The 11,168-nt window shown below is 48.5% G+C and overlaps 1 protein-coding gene across 1 annotated transcript in view; it reads left to right on the top strand.

Annotated features, from left to right (window-relative positions):
* Positions 1 to 4,128: 4,128 nt before the first annotated feature.
* Positions 4,129 to 11,168, top strand: part of AQP9 (aquaporin 9) — a 28,306-nt gene continuing 21,266 nt past the window's right edge. The window contains exon 1 of the mRNA XM_028706517.2: positions 4,129 to 4,592. Within this exon, the coding sequence (XP_028562350.2) occupies positions 4,491 to 4,592 (102 nt within the window). The 5' untranslated portion in view covers positions 4,129 to 4,490. The remainder of the gene's footprint in view (positions 4,593 to 11,168) is intronic.

The raw sequence follows: 11,168 nt of genomic DNA, 5'->3' as shown, positions 1-11,168 counted from the left end.
CTGGCGGTTCCCTCACTGCGAGAAGTGAGGTTACAGGGAACCAGGCAGAGGGCCTTCTCGGTAGTGGCGCCCACCCTGTGGCACATCCTCCCATCAGATGTCAAGAAAATAAACAACTCTCTGACTTTTAGAAGACATCTGAAGGCAGCCTTGTTTAGGGAAGTTTTTAATGACTGATGTTTTAATGTATTTTTAATATTTTGTTGGAAGCCGCCCAGAGTGGCTGGGGAAACCCAGCCAGATGGGCGGGATATAAATAATTTATTATTATTATTATTATTATTATTATTATTATTATTATTATTATTATTATTACTACTACTACTACTACTACTCTACCATGCTCCTCACTCCCTCTGCAAACCCAGCAGACTGGAGCTTCTAGGCTACAGTGCCAACTTTCCAGAGCATCCCATCAGCTGCTCCCAACCAGTCAGTCCCAGCACACCAGGCCCTATGAAGCCCTGGGCCTCAGTGCTTGCTCCTCATACTGATAAACCTGCCTCTGCTGAGAGACTTGCTGCCTATTCTTCTGATATTGGGAGAAAGATTAGAGCAAAGTGGTTGAGCCCATGCTTTGCCCACACAAGGTCACAGGCTCAGTTCCCACTGGCATCTCCAAATAGGGCTGGGAATGTCCCCTGTGTGACATCCCCACCACCACCTTTTAGATTATCTTCCTATATCCTCCCCTTGGTTTAGCCAAGAAGGACTTAAGACTCTCACAGAAAGAAGCTTCAGTGTCAATTATCCACGGGGCTACAGTACCCAGTTTGCTGATGGTAGCTCCCATGGTGGGCCTTCTCCACAGATTGGGGCTGAACATGGAGTGCCCAAAAGAACTGGGCTTCCCTATTAAAAGCCCTGAATGTCTTGCAAAACATGCTCATTCTGGCACAGGTCACACCAGGGCTCTGGTGCAACCCAGCTGACAAGCGCCAGAGCACTGGACTGGAAGAGCATTTTTGACGCCCCAATTTTGGGGGCAAAAATGTTGGAGGGTATGGGAGTGGTGCTGGAATAAATGAGATCTGAAAGAGCAGGGGAAGCAGGGGGGAGAAGGAGGAGGAAGACTGGAAACAGCTTCTGGTGTCTATACTGCTTCTCCAACTCTGTGTTCCAAAGATGTCTGCAAATGTGGCATGAAGGATGGCAACATCAAACCTACCCCACTCCCATGTGGGACTCCCTTGCAGACGACCACAGCGCCTGGAGACAGACATTCAGGTTGTATGTTCATAGCAGTGACCAGAGGAGGAATGATCGCTGGGAGGAGCGCAGAGAGAAGAAAGGCCATGGCGCATCTGCAGCAGCACAACCAGACGTCTCCATCTGCCCCAGCTGCAACAAAACATGCCTCTCCTGTATCGGTTCCTACAGCCACAGCAAGCGCTGCAACCTTCCAACAGTTTTACTTCACTCCCAAAGCCGCACTCCTCCATTGTCTCCAGAGACAGACAGATGCCAACAACTGCTTCGCCCACCCTTCTGACCAAGACATTTTGCAAAGCAGAAGTTGGTTTTCTGCTGAAACTGGCTTATAGCTCCTTCCAAGTTTCTAAGAAAACCCCAAATCAGATTATGTGCAAGTTGACGTATACTTTTCCTGTTATGTCCTTGATGAACCTACTCCTGCAGTCTTTGCACAACGCCTTGACAAAGCCCTGTGTTGGTCCTGATGCAAGACCCTCATTAAATTCTGCCAAAAAAGTAGCTGTGTCCAAGTGCTTTTCTTTCTCTCTTTTTTGCCCTGGTTCTTTCCCTGGTGGCAAAGTGGGCAATAAGTCAACATGGAGAGGAAAGCGTGACTCCATGCGAGGTGAGGGCCATGCTGTGTGAGATGCTACAGGGGGTTGAAAGTGACCCAGGAACCCTCCTGCAAGGCACCCAGATGGAAGGAGTGGGCAAAGAGATCCAGAGTGCGAATGGGCAGCAGAGGGGCTGGGACCGCAAACAGAGGCAGTCAGTAGCTGAAAGCAAGGGGGAAGATGACGCCTCCGCAAAAGACAGGGGTGCCATCTTGAATAAAACATTGTGGGGGACCCAGGTAAGCCCCGCCCCACATAACTGATCACATGACACAGTGCATGCACACCATTTGAATGCATCAACTTTGGGGAGCCCAGCCCCCTCAAATATTTTATTGTGGGGGCTGAAGTGCCCGCAGCCCCTAGGAGTTGGCTCTTATGGAGAAGGGCAAGCTGGTTGGAGCTGAGGAGCTGCTTCTGCTAGATGTCTCAACCCCCTGGGAGCCTGTTGTGGAAGAAGGGATGCAGGAGGAAAGTGAGCGGAGAGCAAACTGCAGGATGGAGGTGAAGAGCTGCTGCTCATCGACCTCTTCACTCCATGTGTGCCAGCGGTGCAGGAGGAGATGGAAGAGGTGGGCATGCATGAGCAAGAGAAACTAGTGCCTGCAGAAATGCCAGAAGAAGGGGGGCAGCAGAAGGAATGGGAGGCATGTGTGAGCATGCAGGAAGAGCAGCTGGTACCTGAGGAAGTGGTGGTGGAGAAAGTTGGCAATCCATGGGCATGCACCAGGGTAGCGCCTACTGAACTTGGTGAGATTAAACCCTCCCAAGACTTTGCCTTCTGGGTGCCCCAAGATGGCCTTGTGGGATGGGACCAGTCCCTCTACTGAGTGCAGGTCTTAAGCAGGCCCCAGCCGCCAGGGTCCTGTGAGTTTGGGGAGCAAGAGATGCTGTGTTTCCTGCCTTTATTTGGGGCCATGAGGGGTGCGAGAGAGATTGGGAATAAGCAGAGAGGGGAATACGTGGCTGTCAGCTTGGGTGACTGGGCCAGCTGTTCTTGAAGAAGGGGCCCCCAGATAAAGACTTGTGGCAGGACTTTGATTTTCAGTTTGGAGCAGGGGGTGAAGTGATCCAGGGGCAGCGAGAGGAAAAAAGATGGAGGGGACTCCCAGGGTACCAGTGGGAAATCAGTTTTGATTGTGGAGTTGTGCCTTGCAGTGGCGTAGCGTGGGTTGTCAGCACCCAGGGCAAGGCAAGTAATTTGCGCCCCCTAACCCGTGGATTTGCGCCCCCTAACCCGTGGATTTGCGCCCCCTAACCTATGGATTTGCCGTAACCCCAGATGTTGCGCCCGGTGCGGCCGGCCCCCCCTGCACCCCCCACACTACGCCACTGGTGCCTTGAGGCCCTGGGTGCAACTACAGAGACCGCTTGGGGACTGGGGTCCAGGTTTGGAGCCTCTGATCCACCACCAGAGGGGAGAACAAAGAGAAATCGAAGGGCTCCACGAGGAATGAACCTGTGATCTGAGACCCGAAGTGGCTGTTGATCTACTTGAACTGAGACCCTTTAAAGTCTAAAAAAAGCTTGAGACCATACTCCTTGAAGGGCAGTCTCCTCTTATGTGACTCTGCCCAAAATCCTTTAAGGTTGGCTGTTGCCCCTGCCCCCATGACGCGACACATGGCAGGGCTTTCTCTGTGGTGGCCCTGCCTGTGGAACTCCCTGCTTCAAGAGGCTAGGGGTCCTCTTCTTCTCTGTCTTTGTTCTACCGGGAATTGAAAACCTTTCATTTTAAAGCAAGTTTTTGATTCCGTTCCTGCTTAATATGTTGATAGCTGGTGCTGCTCTTTGTTCCTCTTGTGTTGTAATAATTTGTTTTGTAATAATTGGACCGTTGTGGTTTTTATCTTTGCTTACTTGTAAACTGCTTCGAGAAGCTCCTTGGCGGAGGAGTCTGAATGATCCAGCAGGGCTCTCCTGGTGTTTTTAACACCCAGAAGGTTCTCTGGTGGGATGCCAGAGCAATGCCATTGATTCGCCTTGCCTGAAATGCTCTCTGTTCACCTGGGCATGTGGAGACAGAATGCATTCCACAAATGTGAGCAGCAATCTGACTCTCACCTTTTCAGTATGGACACACCTCCTGGTAAGCACCTAAAGGAAAAAAATCTTTTGAGGGTTGTTGTGTTGTTGTTTTTTTAAAAACCAGCCAATTACTGCAGTGCTTTTGCATTTGGCAGGTGATATAAGAGATCATTTTCCTGCCTTTCTGTCCTGTCCCCCACCCTGCCCTCAGCTTGTTTAATTGCATGGGTGTTTATTTTGGAGGTGGGGGGTCATGATTAGCAGGTAATGATTAATCCAGAGAGCCAGAAATTAGGAGGGAATTAGGAGGGAAAGTGTGGGCTAGCTCCTGGAAGTGAGCTGACGTGTGTTATTATCTAGTCAGGCCTGATATAAATAGTGCCTGCAGGACCAGGAAGGAAAAGCACATGATGGAAACTCTCAATGAACGAGCAGGGAATGTGAAGTGGTCTCTGTAAAGCTCTGGAACGATCAGATGATTCCAAGGACTGTGTTGCGGCACTCCACAGCTCGTATTTCAACATATGAGGAGGAGTGCCAAAGTTAAGAAGAAGAAAAGGGGGGGAAGTAAGTGACAATTGCAGAGAAGATTGTAAAGCTACTACCGTTCTTCTGTTGCCTCGCTCCAGAAGCACCAAGCAAGAAGGAGCCAAAATGAGCAAGATCATGAAGAGGAGTTTCAAGGAAAAATTGGCCCTGAAGAACCACTTGGTGAAGGAAGCCCTCTCAGAATTCCTGGGAACGTTCATTCTTGTCGTAAGTGTGAGCAGCTTCCTGCCTGCCTCCCTCCCTCCCTCTTTTCCTTCCTAACAGGGTTGACCCAAAGCAGAGCAACTGGTGAGTGATATCTTCTGCCACAGCAGTTCAGCAAGGAAGGTTGAGGTGTGCTGCCCACTCAGCTGTTGTGCTGCCTTATAAAACATAGCCGTCCCAGATTTAGGGATGAGGGGCAAATTCAAGTCTGTTTTCATTTAAAGGCAAAGTCACCAAATTAGCAATTTCCAAAACTGTGCAGAGCAAAACGAGGCCATCCTTTGAAATTCACACTTCTCCAAATTTTGCATTTCTCCAGCCCAAGTGATGTGTACAAAAATGTATCTACTAGGGTAGTGTGCAAATAAATGCATGCATTGGTGAAAATGACGTACGAAAGCACATCACGTTGGAGAAAATTGCTTTGCAAAAATATTATTGCTTGACTTTATTTGGCAAGTTAAATATATAACTTGATTGTAATAAAACCTCTAAGCCATTTACAAGAAATGTTATGTATTGTCTTAGGTATAAAATGCACGTTAAAATGCTGAAGAATTTTCAGGACCTAAAAAAAAAAAAGTTTGCTAGCTGATGTGGAAATGTGGAGAAACTGAATTTAGGACTGGAAACATAATAAACTGAGAGAATGTGAAATTCTCAGATTTGCTCCCCAGTTTATTCATCCCCAGTGCTTGCTGGCTAAACTGGTGTTGGGCGGGCTGTGCAAAGGGTGGCTGGGTGCATACATTTTTCCACATAATGCACCAGCTGCCCTTTCTATGCCCAGCACATTGCGACTATTTCTATGGTGCTCTCAGTGTGGCCGATGCTTTAGAAAAGTGCAAGAGGGCAGCTCCCTGCCCCAAGAGTCTTCCAAAATTCAACACGGGGAAATACAACAAAGTGTGGGAAGGGAAGGGAAGTGCAGGCAGAAACGCATCACTAACACAGCCCAGCCTTCCTTCAACCCAGCGGCCTCCTGATGTTTTGGACTTCGACTTCCACCAGCCCCAGCTGGCTTTCAGACCATCTGGAGGGCGCCAGTTGGAGAAGGCTGACTTAATCCAAAACATGTTGGGTATTTGGGTTTCAGTTAACAACTATAGCTACCTATTTCTGTGTCAACGTGCTAAATAATACAAATGCTATTTGTCCTTGCAACAACCCAGGGTCTGTGTGTTTAGAGTGGTTTGCCAGGGAAACTGGAGCTCACGCTTATTTCCAGCCATAGTTAGAACTTCCATTTTACAGACTGAGAAACTGAGCCTGTGAGATAATAAGGTGCCTGAGGCCAGTGGCAGATTTTGAGCTTTCAAATCTCAGCTACGCCCTGTGAGACACTCAAATTCTGCACACACCCTGGAACTCGCCTTCTGTTCCAAGTCATTGTTGCAGCACCCCCTGAGGCGCCCTCTCAGCTCGGCGCCCAGTGCGGGCGAACCAGCCGTGCTCCCCTAAATCTGCCCCTGCTGAGGGCTTCCAAATAGGAAGTAAGCACAGGACTTTTCAAGTTTGTACTGGCCTGGCACATTTTGGTGCCGGAGGTGAGGAATTTCTATGAATTACCATGGGGTGTAATCCACAAGAGTGTTCTCCCTGGAAGCCCCATTGAAATGAATGGAAGCTGCAGAATATATTGAAAGAGACACTGCCTTATCGATTTTATTTTTTTTGTTTCATCTTTTTTTGTAAACCACTTTGAGGGGTTGTTGTTTTTTACAAGCTTTTATGAAATCAATATATGGTAAATTGCACTACATAATCAGAGTCACATTCAGATTACACCATGCATGCTGTTTCTGTGTTTATCTAACAAGTCCCCCCATATTTTGATCACACAATTTGTTGCGTTTCATTTTATTTAGTGATGAACCAGGAATGAACAGCTGGAATAAAAATAGATCTCAGATAAGGTAGATCTTTGATATGAGATAAATGACGGGACACCTGGTGATTTTCATGGGACAAGTAACAGAAAATGCATTGTTCAGGGGCGTATAAACACTTTAAAAAAGTTTCCATATGATCCTACAGTTGGTGGTACCAGCACAAGATGCCCCTAAGAGTGTTGCCACTCTGAAGTCTAAGAACAGAACTTTTAAGTCCAGAATGCATTCTGCTCTACCCAAACTCTTGATTGGAACATTGTGGAATGCAGATTCCCTCGATCTGTTCAAGAAACCACCCCCCTGCCAACTGGAACCTGGGCTACTCCCCCAACTGGAAACTAAATTCAAACTGGGCTAGAGAATTAATCTCTATCCCTATAAAAGCAAACACAAAATGGACGCTTGCATAATTTTAATTCTTTTCAAAGTCCAGGTGCTGGCTCTCAGCTTAGGCCCATATTGTCCTGAGCATCCTAGCAGACCCTCCAAATGCCCCTATTTTCTAGGGATGTCCTAGATCTACAGACGCCGTCTCGGTTTCTGATTTGATCCCAGAATGTCCTGCTTTTCCTTGAGACGTCCCTATTTTCATTGCAGAAATATTCGAGGGTATGGAGATATCTGACCCCTGAGCCATCTGAGCAGCCCTGTATAGGGAAGTTTTTACATGACGTTTCTATATATGCTAAAGCTGTGCTTTATATGTTATATATATATGTTACAAACTGCCCAGAATGGCAACACAGTCAGATGGGTGGAGTATAAATAGTAGAATTATCATTTTGGTATGGGACGCCCCTATTTTCATCAGAGAAATGTCGGAGGGTATGTCCTAGGAGCAATTGGGGTTTTTTCTACATTATTCCAGCTGGTTTCCAGAACAAATGACCTGCAATGACACACAACATCAAACAGACAGCAGAAGACAACAAACTGCACAGACAAAGGTCAAAGGTTAGGAAAGCAGTGGGGGGGGGGGCTTTGTTAGCACAGCTAGTGGACATTTATTTGCCTATGCAAGGAGGGGACATCACAGAGTGTCCATGACTGATACACTACAGGGCTAAAGGAGGGTAAACTGAGAGCTGAAGGCAAGGGGTGGCAAGAGCCAGGATGGAGGTGGCTGATGCTTGGCCCAGATAGCGAGAGAACCCTGGAATGCAGAAGTAATAGGGAATAATAATAATAATAATAATAATAATAATAATAATATATTTATACCCCACCCATCTGGCTGAGTTTCCCCAGCCACTCTGGGCGGCTCCCAATCAGTGTTAAAAACAGTACAGCATTACATATTAAAACTTCCCTGAACAGGGCTGCCTTAAGATGTCTTCTGAATGTCAGGTAATTATTTATCTCTTTGACATCTGATGGGAGGGCGTTCCACAGGGCGGGCGCCACTACCGAGAAGGCCCTCTGTCTGGTTCCCTGTAGCCTCACTTCTCGCAATGAGGGAACCGCCAGAAGGCCCTCGGCGCTGGATCTCAGTGTGCGGGCTGAATGATGGGGGTGGAGACGCTCCTTCAGGTATACAGGCATGGCTGGCATGGCTTTGCTGCCCATGATTTGCAGCCTGCCAGCCCCTGTGATCCTCTGATGTGGGGTAGCCAGCAATCTAGGCAGCAGCTGCCTGGAGCAGGAGAAACCTGGGGGGGGTGTCTCCCTCCCCACCCAATCTGAGACCTGCAGCATGGAAATTGTGTCACAATTCCTCTTCCCTTTGCATACAACAAATGCTGGGAGGTCCTCTTCTCCTATCTGAACGTGTCTGAGAATCAGAATTTTCAGCACAGGCCCTTCTCCAGTTCCTTCCCAAGATGGCTGCTTCTTGGGGGTCCTGTGCCATGGACTGGCTGGATGCAGAGGAATGGTGGGGAACCCTCAAGGGAACCCCCAGGGGAAGAAGGCTCAGAGCCAGGGGATTGGTGGTGGGACAACGATGAGTGGTCAGAGGGAGAAGACTGGGAGGAGAAGGTGTCAGAAGCTGAAGAGGTAACAGGGTTCAGTGAGCAGGAAGAGGCTGGGGCAGAGAGCAGTTCTGACTCAAGAGCAGAAGCAGAGGCTGGAGAGGAAGGGGGCCAAGAGTAGGTCAGGCAGGCTGCTGAAGAAGCCAGGAAGTCTTCCCCTCCTGCTGTGACCAGCTCCCCTCCCACCTTGTCTCCCAGAACAGAAAAAGGAATGAAGAGGGTGAAGCAAAGAAAGATGATATGGAGGAGCCTCAGGTTGCTGGGGAAGGACCTGGGGGAGAGTCTTAGAGACTGCCTTCTTGGGGCAAGACCTACTGGGAAGAGTTGCTGTGATCACTAGGCCTGCACTGTTTTGGGTTTCTTTGAATAGAGTTAACTGACACTGGGTGTTTTACTACTGACCTGCTCCTGATTCCAGCTCCTGACATTGTATAAAGGGAGGTCTGACTGGTGGTGCTTCTTATTGCACTGCAATCTGGCGAGTTGGTATTCCGCTTGACTTCCTTTGATTCCTCAAATTATTGCAACTCATTTTGGGACCTTTATTTGAAATGGAAAAGCAAGCTACAGGTATTTGAAATGAATCAGGTGCTCAAGGCGGGGGTGGGAGAGAGAGGAGAGAAAACGAGTGTTTGCCAAGGCAGAAATACAGGATCCGGCCAAGGGGAAGGACATCCCTCGGATCTGGTTGGCTGGACCCAGAGGCAGCACCAAGCAAGGGATAGCACCCTTTGCTCTCCCTTTTATGTTCAAGCTCCCCAGTCCTGGTCAGAGCAGGTCACTCTTACCCAAGCGCCTGCCTTTCTTTTGTCTCTGGCGTATCAGCAATAGGCAGCTCCTCTATGGCCCAGTTTCAGTCCCCGAGGGGTCCAGTCAAGATGAAGCCAGGAATTGTAGATGCAGAACAGTGGCGACTTGCATTGCAGATGTGTTGGCTGAGGGCTGCTGAAAAGGGGGGCTGCCACTTTCCGGCACTTGGAGAGGCTGGAGATAAGGCTGGAGAAGAGGTGAGGGTGGCACGTTTTCCAGGGAAGCACATCCAGACTAAAATAACCACCCTGACAGTCCCCTGGAGGCCAGAAAATGCCGTCTGTGTGAGCGCCTGTCTAGGAAGGACAGCCCTGGACAATGACATGATCAAGCACCCTCCTTAGTGTGATTTATTTTATAAAGAAACAAAAAACCCCGTGTGATAGCTGGGAAAGATCTCTAGAGGCTATCAATGGGTGTGGCTCTAAAGCTGCTGGTACGTTCACCCCATCGTAACAAGCTGTCCAGTGTTTCCATTTTACCCAGCAGATGTAGAGCACAATGGCTGAAGGCAGACAATCCTTTCAATTCAGAGAGCTGAAAGTGGCACAGCCTTCAGCTACCTGGCGCCCTCCGTCTGTTTCTGCCTCTCAGTCCCATCTGGGGCTGATGGGAGTTGTAGTCCAAAACATCTGGAGGGCACCAAGTTGGTGAAGGCTCCTGCTGTGGATGTTTACTTTTCCCATTTTGTACTCTCAGCTGAGGGACATTCTCCACTTCCCAGAGTATTGAGAAGTCCCTGCAATGCCTGAGTTTGGCTTCCTTTGGATGCAATTTAGAGCACTGCAAATGGCTTGGGGCACTTTTGAAATACTCACTTTAATTACAAATTTGCAGGCAGAGCGTAAGTGGAGGCCCACGGGAGGCACGCCTGAAAAGCAGCAGATCTGTGAACCCAGACCAGATCCTCAGCCAGATCACAGCCTTCTCTCCCTCTTCTCTCTCCCTCAGACAACCCAAACTGCTGTTTTCCTCTTCACACTCACCCAGCTTAAATCAGCCACCCTCCTCTTAGCAGGGGAGGCCAGCTGTTGCCTACTCCAGTATCCTGTGACTCATTACTATTAGGCCACCTCTGGATTTTTGGTTGCCAGTAGAATAATGGAATCATAGAACTGGAGAGTTGGAAGGGATCCCAAGGGTGATTCTAGTCCAACCGCCTGCAAAGCAAGAATCTTTTGGCCAATGACTCAAGGTCATTGCCCATGACCTTGAGTCTCATGCTCTACCAACTGAGCTATCCTTTCAACATATCAGGGAGCTTGGGTTGGGTTGGTTTCCCAGCTGCTCTTGCCAAGTGCTTTTGTTGTTTGGTGAGATGGGGTGGTCAAAGAAACCATGGTTAAGGAAGGGTGCTGGCTGCATGCATAACACCAGGCCACAGTTGAAAGATGCTTGGAGGCAGCATGCTTCTGAATACCAGTTGCCAGAGGCTGCCGGAGGGGAGAGTGCTCTTGTGTTCAGGTCTTGCTTGCAGGTGTCCCACAGGCATATGGAAGCCACTGTGAGAACAGGATACTGCACTAGATGAGCTACTGGCCTGATATAGCAGGCCCTTCATGTGTTCTTTAGTAAAAGCCAAAGTTTGTAAGCCAAGAGCAAATCATGGCTTTAGATCAGTTTGTTACAAGGAAACAAACCATAGTTCAGCTGCTGAGCAGGGTTCAAACAAATGAACAATTAAGAAACCGTAGTTTAATCAACCCTGATTTGGCACCTGTGAATCAGCCTCTTTCCCTCCCAGCCCAATTTATCTCACCTGATAGTTGTGATGGTAAACGGCAGGTAACGACTTCCACCTTTTTTCAGAGGAAGGATGAGACTTTAATCTGGGATATAATGCCAAGAAAATATATAACAAAGCTTCCTTGCTGTTCTGATTGTGGGATTCATGGCCACCATAACAC

This window comes from Podarcis muralis, chromosome 14 (genome assembly GCF_964188315.1).
Source record: "Podarcis muralis chromosome 14, rPodMur119.hap1.1, whole genome shotgun sequence".
NCBI lineage: Eukaryota > Metazoa > Chordata > Lepidosauria > Squamata > Lacertidae > Podarcis > Podarcis muralis.
Note: the sequence above shows the minus strand (reverse complement) of the source record. Positions and strands in the feature narration are given on the sequence as shown.